This window comes from Neophocaena asiaeorientalis, unplaced genomic scaffold (assembly GCF_003031525.2).
Source record: "Neophocaena asiaeorientalis asiaeorientalis breed wild unplaced genomic scaffold, Neophocaena_asiaeorientalis_V1.1 scaffold1, whole genome shotgun sequence".
NCBI classification, from domain to species: Eukaryota; Metazoa; Chordata; class Mammalia; order Artiodactyla; family Phocoenidae; genus Neophocaena; species Neophocaena asiaeorientalis.
This window is the reverse complement of record NW_020171981.1, coordinates 269,196-287,168: the sequence shown is the minus strand read 5'-3', so window position 1 is coordinate 287,168 and position 17,973 is coordinate 269,196. Positions and strand designations below refer to the sequence as shown.

Below are 17,973 nucleotides of genomic sequence, written 5' to 3'. Positions count from 1 at the left end.
GCCTATGGCCTTTGAAAAGGTCCGCTCGTGCTGGCGGGCTCCAGTGAGCCTGTGGTTTTACATCTGCCGGGTGGGCTGTGTGGGGGAGTGCCGATGGCACACAGCTTGGGGACAGACTGCTTTCTGTCTCTAAAATGGAGTAGCTTAACGACTTACCCCTCCCTCACCATCTCCCCGTGGAAGTCCTGAACTACTCTGAAGCCCCTCCCTCCATCCATCTGCTCTGGGTGGGGTAGTTGAGGCCAAGGGGAGCTGAGGGGGAGTAAACCGGATATGGACTTCGGTTTAGTAGAAACTTTGGCAAACAGAGGGGGAGGAAGGAGAGCCCACAGAGCAAAAACAGCCACTCCGGCCAGGATGCGGTCAAGGTGGGGAGGTGGAGAGGATGGGTGACCTGGTCCTTGGTTTGGGGGAGGGGCTGGCTTTGGGGTGCACACACCCATCCCTGTGCAGCCCGGAGGGACTGGGAACTGCGACGTCGGAGAAAACCAGATCTTTCCATTGACCTCTGTATTGTCGGCCTGGGGCCATTCCGGACGATTAGGAGGGGGTGGCGCTACCTTATCTGGGTCGTGCAGGCTGGTGGTAGCCTCCTCCTCACCACCCCCCTTTCTAGGGCCGGGGAGCCGCGGTCACTTTTCATCTCCCTGTCCCAGTACCGTGTTCCCCCAGACAGGTTTGCGCACTCGTAGTGCGGGAGGACACACCGCCGCCTCGCACCCGGCTCCGGCCTCGGAATGAGACTGAGGGCGGGTTCTCCGGGAGGCCAGGGGGAGGAGGGCCAGCGGCCGGGGGCGGGGCGGTGGCCGAGGTGAGGGGCTGCGCCACGGGCTCCACTGCGCTCGTGGTTCCGAGGGGGCGGCTCTGGGGAGTAGGGCGTGTCGGGGGCGTGTCGGGGCGTGGCTGCGGGGGGGGCGACCCTGGGCTGGGGCCCCAGTAGCTCAGGCGGAGCGCTGCGCACCCAGCCAGTACTTCTGTCAAGCCGCCTCCTCCGCAGCCGCCCGACTTACCGCCCTGCGGCGCCCGGCCCTTCCTCATGCTGGCACCGCCGGCCCCAGAGACCGAGGTCCCTATGTCCCAGGCGGAGGCCGACCTGGCCCTGCGGCCCCCGCCGCCTCTCGTCGCGGCGGGGCCCCCCCGCCTCGGGCCCCCTCGCCGGGCGCGCCGCTTCTCCGGGAAGGCTGAGACCCGGCCGCGCTCCTCCCGTCTCAGCCGCCGCAGCTCAGTCGACTTGGGGCTGCTGAGCTCTTGGTCCCAGCCAGCCTCACCCGTTCCGGAGCCCCCTGCTCCTCCGGACTCCGCTGGTTCCGGCCCCGCAATGAGTCCACCGCCTAGCTCTGAAGAGCCCACTGAGGGCACGTGGACCGCGGGCGCCCCGGTGAAGGCCGCAGACTCCGAGCGTCCGGAACTCGCGGGCTCCGCAGGAGGGTCGGGGCCCCGGGAACCGCCGAGAATCACCGAGGCGGCGGCCCGGGAGCGGCGGCGGGAGCAGGAGGAAAAGGAGGACACGGAGACTCAGGCTGTGGCAACGTCCCCGGACGGCCGATACCTCAAGTTTGACATCGAGATTGGACGTGGCTCGTTCAAGACGGTGTATCGAGGGCTGGACACCGACACCACGGTGGAGGTGGCCTGGTGTGAGCTGCAGGTGCGGCTGGGAGCCCCCTCGGTGACGCCACGGGATGGGACCCTTTGAAGGTCTTGGGATGGGAGACCCAGGGGACAGCAGCAAGAGGGATGTATTTTTCCAGTCAAATATCCAGATACTCTTGTCCCCCTTGTTCTGATGATCCATGGACCTGGCTGATTCCGGGCTGCAGAAGGAGAAACTGAGGCAGGTGGTGTATGGTGGCTCCCCTATCGATTTAGACATTCTCACTTTACGGGCTCTGTACTCAACCCTGAGAGGTGGAAAATAGGATGGGAAATTGGGTAGGGAGCCAGTTCAGACCTGAGGGGTGGTTGGCCTCACCACTTTCCTGCAGTGGTTACCTACTGTCTCTTCCCTTCCTCTCCCTTCCCCCTAAGTCCTGAGAGCCTCAGTGTGACCCTGGTCCCCCTGCTCCCTCACCCTGGCTCTTTGCAGATGAGGAGGCTGGAATGATGGAGGCCAGCAGCTGAGGCAGGGTCCTGTCCACTTCCAGATGATTTAGGGCTATTGTGGCAGGACGGGGCCCTCCCACGCCCCTTCTGAAGCAGTCAGACATCTGGACTTCTCCACAGCTGGGGGAGGGGAGACAGGGAGCTCCAGCCCTGGCCTGAGTCCAGTCCTGCCCCTCATCCCGCTGCCTACCTGAGCTCTCCTTTCTCAGATCTAAAGGGGCTGAACCCCATAGACTTTAGGGGTATGCTGGTTTGAAGGACCTTCTTCCCATAGGGGAAGAACCCAGTTAAGTCTGATCTAGCAGCTTTGGATTCAGACTGGGGGGACAGGGCCTGGGGGAAGGGTCCTCCCCTCCAGCCCTGGCACTGGGCTTGCCCCTTGCGCCTGCCAGTGCCGCGCCCCAGGCTCTAAGCCAGGCAAGGCAAGGCGGCCAAACTGGGGTGGAGGGGGTGGAGGAGGGAGATGGAGGAGGGAGATGGGGGAGGCGAGACAGCCATGGGGCAGGGGGCAGTCTCCTGGCACCTGGTCCTGGATCCTTTGTCTCTTACTCTGTACCTCCCTCTGCAGCCCTCCTGCCTCCTGCCTGGATCTAGCAGTTCCCAGTTTCTGAGGCCAATCCCCTTGCCGGCCCCAATTCTCTGCCTGCCGTCCGCCTGCTGCCCGCCTGCTGCCTGCCCGCTGCCAGCCCCTGGGCGTCCCCTCCCGCCCTACGGCCGGCCTGGGCGGCTACAAAGGCGCTATTGACTTCAGGGCTCCTGGACAGGGCTGCATAAAAGCGCTTGTGTCCAGGCGGGGGTCCAGGAGGCGGCCCCAGGCCCATGGTGGGTGTGTCCTTGGAGCAGCCCGGCGGGGCACACTGGGAATTAGGAATCTACAGTCAGTGGACAAATGATCCCACCCACCCAGCCCCATCCGTTGGCTCCTACCCTCACTTCTCCCTCAGCCCTGCGCCATGTGCTCCAATCCCCCCTCTCGTGGGGGTCCTGGGCCTGATGTGACTGTGACCCCCACCCCCTACCCCACAGACTCGGAAACTGTCTCGAGCGGAGCGGCAGCGATTCTCGGAGGAGGTGGAGATGCTCAAGGGGCTGCAGCACCCCAACATCGTCCGCTTCTACGACTCGTGGAAGTCGGTGCTGAGGGGCCAGGTTTGCATCGTGCTGGTCACCGAACTCATGACCTCGGGCACGCTCAAGACGTGAGCTCTGCGCCTGGTGGTGGGAGTTGGTGGGAGGACTGGTGGTGGGAGGTCTCCACTGCTTCTGGAGGAGCCCAGCCTCCTCAAACGCTACACGCAGGTCCAAAACCAGGCTCACTATCTCTCATCCTCCTCTCTTGAGCGTCTGGAGGCCTCAGCTGCCCTCTAAGGAGTCTTCCCCCACGCTGCCTCTCTCCTCTGCAAGCTATCCTATCTTCCTGCAGCCTGCAGAGATCTGGCACCGTCACTTCTCTCCTTAAAACCCTTTCGAGTTTTCCCACTGCCCTCAGGATAAAGTCCACACTCTCTAAGGACTGCTCACAAAGTCCTTATAGGCTCCAGCCTGCGTTCCAGACAAACCAAATTCCCAGCAGCTCCTCGCACCCTGCCCCATCACTTGCTGTCTCCGTGCCTTTGAGCACGGGTGCCTCTTCTGCCTGGAAAGTCTTTGTCCCTTCCCGTTTTCACCCTTGAACGCGTATTCATCCTTCAAGACTCAACATAAAAGTTATTTCCTGTCTGGAGCCCTCCCCCACGCCCGGGGCAGTTAGTTATCCCTTCTGGCGCTTCCACAGCACCTTGGGGGCGGCCCTGTCTGTGCATTTACCGCCCGACCCCCGTTTTGTAACCTCCTGTCTACCTACCACACCCCCGACTGCGTTTCTGCTTGAGGACTGGCGCGGATCTAGGCTGGCAAAAGATGCGTAGGCGGGGGAGTGGGTGGGGCTACGGGGAACTTCCCAGTGGTGGTCTCCCTCCCCAGCCTATACGTCCCCCACCAAGACCGTGGCTATGCGCCCTCCCCCAGATACCTGAGGCGGTTCCGCGAGATGAAGCCGCGAGTCCTTCAGCGCTGGAGCCGCCAAATCCTTCGGGGGCTCCATTTCCTACACTCCCGGGTACCCCCCATCCTGCACCGGGATCTCAAGTGTGACAACGTCTTTATCACGGGCCCTACAGGCTCCGTTAAGATTGGGGACCTGGGCCTGGCCACGCTCAAACGCGCCTCCTTCGCCAAGAGCGTCATCGGTGCGTCCCTCCCGGGGGTCCTTGCCATTCTTGCCCTCCCCTATGTCAGGAGAGAGCCTGGGGACCCCCTCCCCCTAGCAGTGTCTTTCGGGATCCACGGAGGTAGAAGACCACAGGGAAGATGGGGAGACCTATGGCATTCCCTCTTCCCCACACCCCTCCCCCAATCCCCCACCCTCACACACACAGGGGGAGGGGTCGGTCACTTGCACTCCAGAACTGCCTAGCCTCTTGTACGCTCAAGGGGAGGGACGAAGCCATAAAGGAGGCATTGCAGCCTGACACCTGCTGTGGATCCTACAGGGACCCCGGAGTTCATGGCCCCGGAGATGTACGAGGAAAAATACGATGAGGCCGTGGACGTGTACGCGTTTGGCATGTGCATGCTGGAGATGGCTACCTCGGAGTACCCTTACTCTGAGTGCCAGAATGCCGCGCAAATCTACCGCAAGGTCACTTCGGTGAGAGGGGGCAGGGAGGAGAGGGAATTACAGGTCCCCTTTACACTTTTCCTCCTCCAGCCACCCCGCGGTCAGTGCCCTTTCCCTTAATGAAAACAGGCTGGACATAAAGACGCCCTGGCGAACACTGAAGGATATTGGATGCACACAAGGCCCCTCCAATACAAGCTATTTAGAATAATGTCGTGTGTAGCGCTCCCTAGAGCTTACAAACGATTTCACATCCAATCGATGTGAAACCCTTCCTGCTGCCCCGCGGGGTGAGCAGGGCAAATGTTCTGCCCTGCGTTTTACATACGGTGGCGCCGTCCTCAGGTTCACCATCCAGGACCTTCTGGCTCACGCCTTCTTCCGCGAGGAGCGCGGCGTCCACGTGGAGCTGGCGGAGGAGGACGACGGAGAGAAGCCAGACCTCAAGCTCTGGCTGCGCATGGAGGACGCGCGGAGAGGGGGGCGCCGCCGGGACAACCAGGCCATTGAGTTCTTGTTCCAGCTGGGTCGGGACGCAGCCGAGGAGGTGGCGCAGGAGATGGTGAGCGGAGGACAGACTGCCTGCCCCGCGGCTGGGCATGTGAGGGGCGTTTGGACGTCGACTGGAGGGGCCAGTGCCTCGCTGGAGGGGTGCCTGGGTGGTGGGAGGCGGGCTCAACCCAGCCCTCTCGGCATCTCCCGCAAGGGTCACCCTGCAGCTCCGGCCTTAACGCACCCCACTCACATGCACACCTAGTGTTCTCCACAAGTTGGAGATTTCCTTTTCCAGCCTTGGGTCCTTCCACCTCCCTGTTTTACTTCCGGCTGATCCGGTTTTCCTGAAATGCCCTTCTCTCCTGCTTATCTATTTTCCCCTTTTTCATCCCCCGTCCCCCCCATGTCTTTTTCTCCATCTTCCTTCATGCCCAGAACCATCCATTTCAGAAAGCCTGTCCCCTCTAGAGTCAAAATTAAATGCTTTTTTCCCACTCCAGCAGGTCCTCCATTACTGGAGGGGCCCCCATTGGTCTTGTTTTATACCAGGATACATTCCTGTCTTTCTCTTACACTAGACTATAAAGTCTTGGGGGCAGGGACTGTGTGTATTGGTTTTTCTATCCCTGAGGGTGCTTAGCACGTGGTGGGAGCTTGTTAATCACCCACATCTGTACACAGCTTAGAGCCCTTTCCCATGCATTTGATGGTTGTTACCAGCCCTGCATGGAGTGACTTTATCCCGATTTATTGATGAGGAAATAAAAGCTCAGAGAGGTTGAATATCTTGTACAAGGTCCCAAGCAAGTTAAGGGCAGGACTGACCCAGGTTGTTCAGATTTTAGGTCACATCACCCTGCCCCACCGCCTTTACATGCCCAGCAAAGCTTGTTATTGAAATGAATAAGGACATGATGAACAGAAGCTGGTGGACCAGGAGAGGCATATGTGGGAGACAGAGATGTGGGGCTGGTCTTGGAAGGCCTGTGGGGGGAAGGGAAAGAGTATGAAATTCTTGATAGAAAAATGCAGTTGAGGGCTTCCCTGGTGGCGCAGTGGTTGAGAGTCCGCCTGCCGATGCAGGGGACATGGGTTCGTGCCCCGGTCCGGGAAGATCCCATGTGCCGCGGAGCGGCTGGGCCCGTGAGCCATGGCCACTGAGCCTGCGCGTCCGGAGCCTGTGCTCCGCAACGGGAGAGGCCACAACAGTGAGAGGCCCGCGTACCGCAAAAAAAAAAATGCAGTTGAAAGGGTAGGAAGCATCTCTTGGTGGGTCTGGGTCAGGAACTTGAGAATGTGTTTGAAATATGGCATAGGAGCGGGTCTCCGAAGCATAGCTCAAACCTGACCTGGGATCGGATCCTGATCCATTACATACAGAGGTTCTTGATCTTGACACTACTGACATCTTTGTTTGGGAGACTGTACTGTGTGCATTGTAGGACATTGAGAAGAATCCCTAACATCTACTCAGTAGATGCCAGTGGTACCTATCCCTAAGTGTGACAACTAAAAATGTCTCCAGATGTTGCCAAGTGTCCCCCAGCCCCCAAGAGCAATTGACTTACTGTATAACCATGAACTGGTCACTTAGTTTACTTATTTCTAAAATGGGGCTGATAAGACCTACCTCAGAAGGTTGCTGGAAGGATTTAATGTTGATAATGTGAAGAGCTGCCAGTTAATGGACACAGTGGATAATCAATAAATGTTGGTTCCCTTTCTCCCATGTCCTGGAGGCCTCAAGAAGGTGTCATGATGGGTCCTTGCTGGGGGAGGAGGAATCTCATCTCAAACTGTGTTCCTCACCCTCCCAACTCCAGGTGGCCCTGGGTTTAGTGTGCGAAGCCGATTACCAGCCAGTGGCCCGTGCAGTGCGTGAACGGGTTGCTGCCATCCAGCGAAAGCGTGAGAAGCTGCGCAAAGCTAAGGAGTCGGCGGCCTTCCCCCCAGCGCCAGGGCCCCTACCAGCAGCTGTCCCCATGACTCCAGCCCCCTCCAGTGTCTTCCCGCCTGAACCCGAGGAGCCAGAGGCAGACCAGCACCAGCCCTTCCTCTTCCGCCATGCCAGCTACTCTTCTACCACCTGTAAGTCACCTCCGACCTTGGGACCCAGGTCCCAGAACCCTTGGCCTCTGCCCCCTACCCAGAAGTTCAAGCCAACAGCATTGTCACTTACCCAGCCTTCCACATCTAGCCATAGCTCCTTCTGGGAAGGAACTCTGCCACAGCTCCAGGCCCCTCCTTGCTCAGGCAGCCTCCCTCCTTGGCCACCACTTTCCTTTATTTCCACTTTTTGATCCCCTCCCTCCCCACCAGCGGATTGCGAGACTGATGGCTACCTCAGCTCCTCCGGCTTCCTGGATGCCTCAGACCCTGCCCTTCAGCCCCCTAGGGGCGTGCCATCCAGCCCCGCTGAGTCCCATCTCTGCCTGCCCTCGGTGAGAGGGGGTCACATGGGGGGCTCCCAGCCTTTCCAATCCTATGACCTATCTCCCATATTGTAAAACCCAAACCCCTGACATGGCCCCATGTCCTTGGAAATCCACCCCTCTGGTCCTCTTCTTAATTCCCTCTGCCAAGTACCCCAGCACCCTTGACACCATCTCCCTGGAGTCCGACAATTACCCTCCCCTGACCTCATGAACCCATATACTATTTCAGGCTTTTGCCCTATCCATTCCACGTTCTGGCCCTGGCAATGACTTTGCCCCTGGGGACAGGTAAGTTCTGGTCTGAGTTGGGGTGTTAGGGTGAAATATATGGAGCTCTGGGCTCCCAGTGTCCACTCTGACACTCCTGTCTTCTTTTCCTTTTTTTTCCAGCTATGCCTCAGATGCAGCATCAGGCCTTAGTGACATGGGAGAAGGGATGGAACAGATGAGGAGACCCCCAGGGAAAAACCTCCGGCGCAGACCCCGATCCCGGCTTCGGGTCACAAGTGTAAGGAAGGGGCACAGGTGTTGGGGAATAAGCTACAGGGCCTGGAGGGAACTGTCCGAGGGATAGGGGAAGTTAGCCAGAAAGGGGGAGAAGCAGTGTGCTACTGGTACCCAAGAGTCAGCCAGACTTGTTTTTATTTATTATTTACTTATTTATCTTTTGCGGTATGCAGGCCTCTCACTGTTGTGGCCTCTCCCGCTGCGGAGCACAGGCTCCGGACGCGCAGGCTCAGCGGCCATGGCTCACGGGCCCAGCCACTCCGCGGCATGTGGTATCTTCCCAGACCGGGGCATGAACCCCTGTACCCTGCATCGGCAGGTGGACTCTCAACCACTGTGCCACCAGGGAAGCCCCAGACTTGTTTTTAATACAAGACTACGTTGGCAGAATCTGCCTCTCTCCAGTTCCAATCTGGCCACCGTCATTTGGTTGGAGTGGGGCGGGGACACGTGATGAAGACAGAGAGCTTGACCTCCTCCCTCTGCTGACTTTTGACTCTGAAGGTCTCAGACCAGAATGACAGAGTGGTTGAGTGCCAGCTACAGACGCACAACAGCAAGATGGTGACCTTCCGATTTGATCTGGACGGGGACAGCCCGGAAGAGATTGCAGCTGCCATGGTGAGGGGGAGAGAGATGAAGACAGAGTCTTTGGATCTGGGACAAGAGTCTCCTTCCTGATGTCCCCTGTTGCTGAACTCCCCACCCCCACCCCATCCAACAGCAAAAGGGTTTTAAAGCTCGTTGGCCCTCAGCACAGTGACACTGAAGATATCTCTGCCCTTGTTTGGGGGGAGGTTTCTGTTTATCCAGTGAGGTTTGGGTCCTCAGCTGGAGCAATTTGAGAGTAACATAGGGTATACATAAGTGCAGTGAAGTGCATGCTAGACACGTGATACTGTGGCTGTAAGTAAAGGATGGGTTGGGGGCAGCAGGGGAAGAGGTAGGACTTACGTGAGGTCTTGACAGATGGGTCAGAATGGCAGTGAAGAGTGGAAAGGGCATGCCCAGTGGAGGTGTGGCAAAGGAAAGGCATGGATATACGGAGTGACTTGAAATATGGGGCTAGGAGGGCTTCATGAGGAGACTTTGTCATTGGAAGAGTTCCTGTAGGAAGCAACAAGGTCCTACTGTATAGCACAGAGAACTATATTCAGTGTCCTGTAATAAACCATAATGGGAAAGAATATGAAAAAAAAAGAATGTGTATATATGTATAACTGAATCACTTTGCTGTACAGCAAAAATTAACATTGTAAACCAACTATACTTCAATTTTTTAAAAATCCAAAACGAAAAGGGTTCCTGTAGGAGAGTTGTGGAAGTGAGGTTGAGTCCAGATCACAGACAGTCTTAAGAGTTAGAGTGTAACATGGTGAGAGTAGGTTTTAAGAAGACTGTTCTGCTGTGGGATGTGGGAGAGGGTTGGGGGTAGGGAATCCAGTTGGCAGGTGGATACAAGAAGCCGGATGTGGTCCAAGGAGAGAATGGATTATGGGGGAGGAGGAAGAAAAGGGGTGAATCTGAGAGTATTTTGGGAAAATAAATTACTCTGTAATCCAGTAATCTATTGACATGGTACAGTGTACATAGCAGATGGTCAATAAATATTTGCTGAGTTGATATGAGAGGGAGTTAGGGAGAGGGGATATCAAGGGCGAGTTGTAGCTTAGAGGAACTAATGGCAATAGGCCATCAAAGGGGAGAGGAAGTTAGAAAATGGAAGTAGGCTTGTTTTTTTTTTAGGGATCACGATGAACTTGAATGACAGAGACAGGCAAGATAAGATCCTCTATAGGAGAGAATACGGGTCAGGGCTGGAGAGAGCGGTGGATCTGGGGGTCTCAGCAGAGTTGAGCGTGAGACAAGGTGGGCCTGCAAAGCCTGAGGCGTAGAGGTTTGTCTTAGTGGTTACCCCCAGTTGTGGAATGGGGGTGGGGTGGGGATAGGTCATCGAAGGACAGAGATGGAGCCTGAGAGGTAGGAGGAGCTCCAGAAGATGTTACTAAAAACTGAGTAAGGAGATTGTTTCAAGGAGGCATAGGGTGGAGCCTGAGGCAAGACCACACTGGCTTTTGTCAGGAGGAGGTCTTTGTGGGAGACCGGTTTCAGTGGAGTGGGGGCAGTGGATGCCAGCCTCTGGGATGAAAGAGGGAAGGGAATGGAAGAAACGTCAGACTTCAGGAACTCTCTCTAAAGCTTCTCCTCCATCATGTCATTCAGCTTGTGTCAGGGACAGAGACAAACTGTCACGTGGCGTGCAGGCTTATCAACTTCTGTCAAGCCACTCAACCCCTCAAGAATCTTTCCTCCGGCCACACTGGTTTCTGAATGGTCCTCTGAAGAGGCTTGGGTGCCTTTCAGCTTCTGGCTCCATCTCCTCGGGGGTCTTGCCCTGGGAGCTTTCTCTACTGGGCTTTCAAGCCCCACTCAGATCCCACACAGCCAAAGGGACCCTGTCCCTGAACCCAGGGTCCATTGCCCTCTTTTCTCTCCTTCCCAGCCCACCCTCCACTCCTCTGCTACAGAATTCTCCTGAGACTTAGATCTCCTCTTGTTGTTTTTTTTGCCCCCAAATCTGTAGAGGCTACCTGTGGTTACAGAGTAACGTCCAAACTCTGGAGCACAGCCTTTAAAATTCACAGCACTCCCAGCTATACTCCAGTCTTCCCTATTTTGTGAAGGTGCTGTGCCCTCTCCTGCCTCAGAACAGCATGGAACAGAGGAAAGGGTGGACTTTCACATAAGACCTGAGTTCAAACTTCAGCTCTGTTATTTACTAATTTGGCAAACTTGGGCAAGTTTCTTAACCTCTCTGAACTTCATCAGTAAAACGCAGGGGACAATACTTATTTTGCAAAGATGTTCTGATGTAATATATAATTTATGAGAAGTGATACAGCATGTACAAGAAGTGAAATGATGATAAAAGTATGGGAAGTGTCCACACATGGTAGGTCCTCAATAAAGGGTTGCTTTTCTTACTCATCCTTCAAGCCTCAGCTGTGAAGCCATCCCAGCTTCTCCCTATCCCCTGAGGTGGTATGAACTGCTTTCTTAGAATGGATTTTTAAAAATTGTGTTAAAAAACACATAACATAAAATGTACCATCTTAACCGTTTTCAAGTATACAGTTCAGTAGTGTTAAGTATATTCACACTGCTGGGCAACAGATCTCTGGAACCTTTTTATCTTGCAAATCTGAATCTCTGCCCATTAAACAAGCAGCTTTCCCTTTCCCCTTCCAGGAATAGCATTTTTATCTCTATGCCAATCAAAAACGCCTTACCTACCATGGGCTGACTTGCAGTCTATTGAGTTATGTATGTGTGTGTCTCTTCCTCTAGATTTTGGGCTTCTTTCAGGACCAGGACCTTGTTTCATACTTCCCTGTTCCCTCAAAGAACCTAGCAAATGCTTGGCACATAGTATGTGCTCAGTAAGCATTTGCGGACTTGAATGTTACATTTACCATTTATTGCCTTATTTTTACTTAACTTTGTGGGGCTGTGTGTATATGTGGATCTGTGGGGGCATACTTTATAAGCCCTATGAGAGGAGGAATTGTGTCCAAAAGCCTGTGAGGCAACAGTGTAAAGAACTCAGACTTTGGCTTTAGACAGGTCTGGGTGCAAACCCCCTGATCTTGGGCAGATTGAACTTCACCTCGTTGAGCATTGGTTAGCATAGCTCTAAAGTGGCGGTGTTAATGTAGACCCCAGAAAGCTGTCGTTGGTGTTAAATGTGATAAGATATGTAAAGATCTGGTATGTACATGCATGCTGTGAATGTTACCTCCTTTTCTCTAAGCTGTATTTCTCCTTATGCCACCCAGTGCCTGGCACACAATGGATGCTTACTGAGTACTTGTTTTAGGTTGGTGGTGAGCACAAGCGTGGGGTGAAGGGTTGGTTTTTAAAGACTGGGGCCGGGAGAGAGGGATGAGTGGGATAACCGAGCCCTCCTTCCCCTTCCTACTGACTCTCGCCAGGTGTATAACGAGTTCATTCTACCCTCGGAGCGAGCTGGATTCCTGAACCGGATTCGGGAGATTATCCAGCGAGTGGAGACCCTGTTGAAGAGAGATACTGGCCCTGTGGAGGCTGCTGAAGACCCCCTGGGCCCCCAGGTCAGACCCCTCTGGGCACCTCCAGGGGGAAGGGACTCTGCTCCAGGTTTCATTACTCTCTGTCCTTACCAGTTCCCTTGGATCTAACTTGTCTTCATCTCTGGGACCCCAAAACAATAGCTCTTCCCCCATTTGAAATCTGATGAAAGCCACAGACTCTTGTTCTAGAAAAATGTGTTCAATGCATACTTTTTTTTTTTTTTTTTTTGCGGTACACAGGCCTCTCACTGTTGTGGCCTCTTCTGCTGCGGAGCACAGGCTCCGGACGCGCAGGCTCAGCAGTCATGGCTCACGGGCCCAGCCGCTCTGCGGCATGTGGGATCTTCCCGGACCGGGGCACGAACCCGTGTCCCCTGCATCGGCAGGCGGACTCTCAACCACTGCGCCACCAGGGAAGCCCCAATGCATACTTTTAACTCATTATTTTGAAACAATTTCAGACTTACAGAGGGGACTTCCCTGGTGGTCCAGTGGTTAAGACTCCGCACCTCCAATGCAGGGGGCGCGGGTTTGATCCCTGGTTGGGGAACTAAGATTCCCACGTGCCTTGCGGTGCGGCCAAAAATAAATAAATAAAATTTCAGACTTACAGAGAAGTTGCAAAAATTGAACAAAGAATTCTTAGATACTCTGCCTAGATTTGCCAGTTGTGTTTTGCCACATGAGCTTTACCATTCTGTCTTCCTCTCTCCCCTATCTGTGTGTGTGCATGCATTGTTGGGGGGAACCATTTAAGTAAGTTGCAGACATCATGCCCCTTTACCACTACATATTTCTCAAATACAGTTTTTTAAAAATATTTATTTATTTGGCTGCACCAGTCTTAGTTGTGGCACACGGGATCTTCGTTGCAGCATGCAGGATCTTTAGTTGCGGCATGCGGGATCCTAGTTGCGGCATGCGGGATCTAGTTCCCTGACCAGGGATCAAACCCGGGCCCCCTTCATTGGGAGCGTGGAATCTTAACCACTGGACCACCAGGGAAGTCCCTCAAATACAGTTTTGAATCCCTTGGAACTCATCTGTGGACTCCTAGAGGTTCATGAGTCCTGAGACTCAGCTCTTCCCACTGTGACATTTCTCTCTCTCAGGAGGAGCCAGCACCATTGCCTGCCCTCCCAGGGTACCCCCCAGACCCATCCAGTGGTATGTACTACATTCTGTCCCTACTCATCCCAACTCCTGGGGTTGCTCCTGGGAAGGGCATAGGGAATGGAGGATGGGAATCTCAACATCCGCTCCCTGCCCAGCAGAGTTCCAGAGCAGCACGCTAGAGCAGAGGAGCTGGGCAGCCTTCTCCACGCCCCCATCCTCTCCTGGAACCCCCTCGTCTCCTGGAAACCCCTTTTCTCCTGGATCCCCTGCTTTCCCAAGTCCCATCTTCCCCATCACTTCTCCCCCATGTCACCCCAGCTCCTCCTCATTCTCTCCAGTTTCTCCCCAGGTCTCCTCAAATCTCTCTCCACACCCCCCCAGCTCCCCACTTCCATTCTCCCCCAGTGCATCCCAGTTTCCAGTCCCATCTGCTCAGTTTCCACTGAATTCTCTCCTCCCCAGCTGTTCCCAGGTTACTCTTGCTCCTCCCTCCTTTCCGCCCTGTCCCTCTGCTTCTCCCGTCCCCTCCACCACAGCAGCCCCTCTGCTCTCTCTGGCTAGTGCGTTCTCACTGGCTGTGATGACTGTGGCTCAGTCCCTGCTGTCCCCCTGCCCTGGGCTCCTTTCCCAGCCCCCGCCAGCTCCTCCTGGTCCCCTGCCCAGCCTGCCCCCTCCAGCTCCCCTTGTTCCCTGTGGCCAGGAGAGGCCTTCACCTCTGACATCTGAGATGGAGAGTGAGGTGAGTAGGAACCAAGAGGGATGATTGCGGGGTGTGTGTGGGGGGTCCATTCTGGATCATTTCTCTACTCATGGATCCACACTTTTTAGGCCTCTCCAAATCTTGGTTGGCCACTCCTGGGTGAAGCCAGACTGGCTCCCATCTCTGAAGGTGAGGCCTCTGACCACTGACCTTCCCCTGCCCGTTATCCTCAGTCACTTTTTTTTTAAAATAAATTAATTAATTAATTTATTTATGGCTGCATTGGGTCTTCGTTGCTGCGCACAGGCTTTCCTCTAGCTGCGTCGAGCGGGGGCTACTCTTCGTTATGGCGCACGGGCTTATTGTGGTGGTTTCCCTTGTTGCGGAGCACGGGCTCTAGGCGCGCGGGCTTCAGTAGTTGTGGCGCAAGGCTCGGCAGTTGTGGCTCGTGGGCTCTAGATCGCAGGCTCAGTAGTCGTGGTGCACGGGCTCAGTTGCTCCGTGGCATGTGGGATCTTCCCGGACCAGGACTTGAACCCGTGTCCCCTGCATTGGCAGGCGGCAGATTCTTAACCACTGCGCCACCAGGGAAGTCCCTCAGTCACTTTATATCCTGCCACTGATGTCTCTTCCTTCTTCCATGACTCCTTCCTTGTCTCACTACAGAGGGAAAGCCCCAGCTTGTTGGGCGCTTCCAAGTGACTTCATCCAAGGAACCAGCTGAGCCTCTTCCCCCGCAGCCGACATCCCCTGCTCTCTCTGGCTCCCTGAAGCCTCCAACCCCTCAGCTGACCTCGGAGAGCTCAGACACGGAGGATAGTGCTGGAGGCGGGCCAGAGGCCAGGGAGGCTCTGGCTGAAAGTGACCGGGCAGCCGAGGGCCTGGGGGCTGGAGCCGAAGAGGAAGGGGACGATGGGAAGGAACCCCGAGTGGGGGGCAGCCCTCCACCCCTGAGCCATCCCAGCCCAGTGTGGATGAACTACTCCTGCAGCAGCCTGTGTCTGAGCAGTGAGGAGTCAGAGAGCAGCGGGGAGGATGAGGAATTCTGGGCTGGGCTACGGAGTCTTCGGCAGAAGTGAGTCTGGGGAGGACGGAGGCCAAGAGGTGGACTTGGGAGAGCAAAGTGTTTGGCTGGCCCTCTCACGCTCCTGATGTGTCCTCAGGCACCTGTCAGAGGTGGAGGCACTGCAGACACTACAGAAGCAGGAAATCGAGGACTTGTACAGCAGGCTCGGGAAGCAGCCCCCGCCGGGGATCGTGGCCCCTGCCGCTATGCTGTCTAGCCGCCAGCGCCGCCTCTCCAAGGGCAGCTTCCCCACCTCCCGGCGCAATAGCCTGCAGCGCTCTGAGCCCCTGGGCCCTGGTGAGACAGCAGTTGCCCCCCTCCCATCTTTCTGAAGACCTGTCCCTAGTGATCTTTCTTTCAGGCCCTGGGGGTCTGCCCCTTAGTCTGGGGGGGACTAGCCCCCTCTCCCCATGGCCCCTTCCCTCACTCAGTGCTCTCCCTCCCCATCCTGCACCCAGGCATCATGCGAAGGAACTCCCTGAGTGGCAGCAGCACCGGCTCCCAGGAGCAGCGGGCGAGCAAGGGGGTGACATTCGCCAGGGATGTTGGCAGGATGGTGAGGGCGGGCCCAAGGGAGGGAGAGCCCAGGGAATGATAACTGGCTGCAGCTTCACCCTCCTCCCACCCTGGAGGTTTCTTCAGTTCTTTTTCTTTTCCCTCCAGTGAATTCCGAACAGAAGCCATGTGTCTCATCCACACCAGGGCCCACCGTGGAGCTTGTGCTCTCAGAATCTGCTGACCAGCACTACTCTGCAAGGAAGACCTCAACACTGAGGGAGTAGGAGGCCCCAGGGGCATGGGGAGTGCCGTTCCATTATAGGGAAGAGCCAAACACGTGGGAACTGTTTGCTGTGTGTAGAAGGCATAAATTCTGCAGCCTACCGTCCTCATCCCTGCCACCTCTCCAGCCAAGAGTGAACCACTAAGCAATCCCACCCGAGCCCGGATGCTTCTACAAGGCACACTCCCAGCTGGGCAGGAGGAGGGGGTATTCTCACACCAGCATTAGTAGCAGCCAATAAAAACGCTGGAACCTAGAACCTGGTGAATTTGTATGTCGGGCCTTAGGAACTGGGGACAAAGCTTTACAGGGTAAGGCAGGGGAGGATTTACAAGGAATTCCCGTTTCAGAACGGGAGGCAGGGGTGGAGCCCAGCCTTCTGGCTTCCTGCCAGCAGTTCATGAGGAAACTGCAAGGTCAGTAATCCACCTGACCAAGCTAAGAGTCCACCCAGACCCCACCTTAGGCCTACACAAGCAGGCCCCAGTGGAAGTCAAAAGAATGAAAGCTGCTTGGACCTCATCCTTCATCTCTCTCTCTCTCTCTCTCTCCCTCCCTCTCTCTCGATGGGAAAAGGCAGTAAAGTTGGAGTAGTGTGTTCCTCAGGGTAGAGGACAGAAGAGTGAGTGACCTTCCTTCCCCCCAAGACCTGGTTCAGTCTCAAACAGCCCAGTGACCCACCACGATCTCTCCCTTAAATCAGGTGGAAAGATCTCATGGAAAAAGCAATTCTAGTTAAACATTTACGGCTCCCTGGGGCCATGCCACAGCTGCAGCTACTGCCTGTGGAGCGTTCCAGCATGAAGTGTCAGCCCCAACACACTCACTGGACTCCGAGAGAGATGACTCAGTTTATTGTTCTCAACCTGACCCCATTTCTCCCATTTTAGGCTCCAACACTGCACAGAGCTGCCACCCTCACCCCCACTAAGAGCCCACTTCTTGTCCTCCACCCTCCCAGCCAGACCCTGAAGGGGATAAACCACAAAGTCAGAAAGCTTGGGAAAAGCCAAGGTCAGACACCTCAAACAAGGAAACAAACTAGGAAAAGGAGTCAGTGGCCACACAGTGAGTGCGAGGTGGGCATGTTCCCTTGACAATGGCCAAATGCACAAACCCGTGGTTACTTGGGCTCTATCATCGTCCAAAGTTAGTAAGAAGGAAAGCAATGCTGTGAGCAGGCTTCCATTTCTACAGGGTCGTGGGGCATCATCCATCATGTGAAGGGACTCCAGCAGGTTGGAGATGCAGGATGCCCGTCTGGATCAGTGTCCTGATGCCCTTTCCTGAGCTCGGGCTCGAGCAGCTTTGGCCTCATCTTCTAGCTCATCCAGGAAACGCTCCTGGGACACGGAGTATAAGGTGTAACCATCTGGGGAGGTGGGTTCAGGAAACCACGTGGAAAATGCACATTCCCTTTTCCCAGACTTGCTCAACCACCCTTGTTGATCTCTCATCCTCCCAAATCAGTGATTCGATCTTCTGCCCTCTGCTCTTCTGAGCCCTGACCCTGATTCCGTTATCATTAATAAATTATATTAAAAGAGCACCTTTAAAATGACAAAGTAAGGTACACTTAACAGCTTGGCTCAGCGTTACAAGTAGCCAAGACGTTCACAGCTCGGGCTCTTTCTGCCACCCCCACATTGCCCTCCTACACGCCTCTGCTGCCTTTCTCCTGCCCCCAAATGCGGTCTTCCTGAGTCTACAGTCCAGACGGATACAAATTGCTAACACCAGGGCCCCAATGCCCAGGCCGGTCACGATGTTCCGGGTCCGCCGCTGTGGCAGCATCTTCTGCCACTGGGCGAGCTGCACCTGCCGCATGAATTGTAGTTGCGCAGGAGTCAGTTTCTCCCGCGTCGGGTCGATGCGCTGAGCCAGGGGGCCCTTTCCGCTCTTAGCATCCAGAGGGTCTCCAGCTCCCGGCGCCGCCATGTTGCCGCTCCGCCCTCCGCAGTTCCCGGGGCGCGGGACTTGCTGGGAATAGCAGTCCATGGCC

The 17,973-nt window shown here is 55.6% G+C and overlaps 2 protein-coding genes across 2 annotated transcripts; one reads left to right on the top strand and one right to left on the bottom strand.

Annotated features, from left to right (window-relative positions):
* The first annotated feature begins 1,022 nt into the window (after window positions 1-1,022).
* On the top strand, window positions 1,023-16,230 carry WNK4 (WNK lysine deficient protein kinase 4). The gene is made up of 18 exons (XM_024746060.1): window positions 1,023-1,648; window positions 3,130-3,302; window positions 4,111-4,331; window positions 4,635-4,825; window positions 5,058-5,324; window positions 7,081-7,345; window positions 7,577-7,698; window positions 7,922-7,980; window positions 8,083-8,200; window positions 8,704-8,820; window positions 12,192-12,329; window positions 13,421-13,475; window positions 13,580-14,163; window positions 14,253-14,313; window positions 14,791-15,199; window positions 15,288-15,487; window positions 15,649-15,746; window positions 15,854-16,230. Exons 1-18 carry the CDS (start codon window positions 1,037-1,039, stop codon window positions 15,854-15,856), a joined length of 3,693 nt encoding a protein of 1,230 aa, XP_024601828.1. The 5' UTR covers window positions 1,023-1,036; the 3' UTR covers window positions 15,857-16,230.
* Window positions 16,231-16,807: 577 nt separating this feature from the next.
* Window positions 16,808-17,948, bottom strand: COA3 (cytochrome c oxidase assembly factor 3). The gene is made up of 2 exons (XM_024744707.1): window positions 17,696-17,948; window positions 16,808-17,343 (listed from the first exon to the last, which is right to left on the bottom strand). The coding sequence occupies exons 1-2, from the start codon at window positions 17,907-17,909 to the stop codon at window positions 17,237-17,239; spliced, it is 321 nt and encodes a 106-aa protein (XP_024600475.1). The 5' UTR covers window positions 17,910-17,948; the 3' UTR covers window positions 16,808-17,236.
* Between the last annotated feature and the right edge of the window lie 25 nt (window positions 17,949-17,973).

Bases quoted from the DNA above. Each gene is read 5' to 3' on its own strand.
- WNK4 (XM_024746060.1), top strand. From the start codon at position 1,037: ATGCTGGCACCGCCGGCCCCAGAGACCGAGGTCCCTATGTCCCAGGCG. The intron at 1,649-3,129 runs GTGCGGCTGGGA...CCTACCCCACAG, and splicing joins TGGCCTGGTGTGAGCTGCAG to ACTCGGAAACTGTCTCGAGC. The intron at 12,330-13,420 runs GTCAGACCCCTC...TCTCTCTCTCAG, and splicing joins AAGACCCCCTGGGCCCCCAG to GAGGAGCCAGCACCATTGCC.
- COA3 (XM_024744707.1), bottom strand. From the start codon at position 17,909: ATGGCGGCGCCGGGAGCTGGAGACCCTCTGGATGCTAAGAGCGGAAAG. The intron at 17,344-17,695 runs GTATCCGTCTGG...CCACCTCCCCAG, and splicing joins GGCCCTGGTGTTAGCAATTT to ATGGTTACACCTTATACTCC.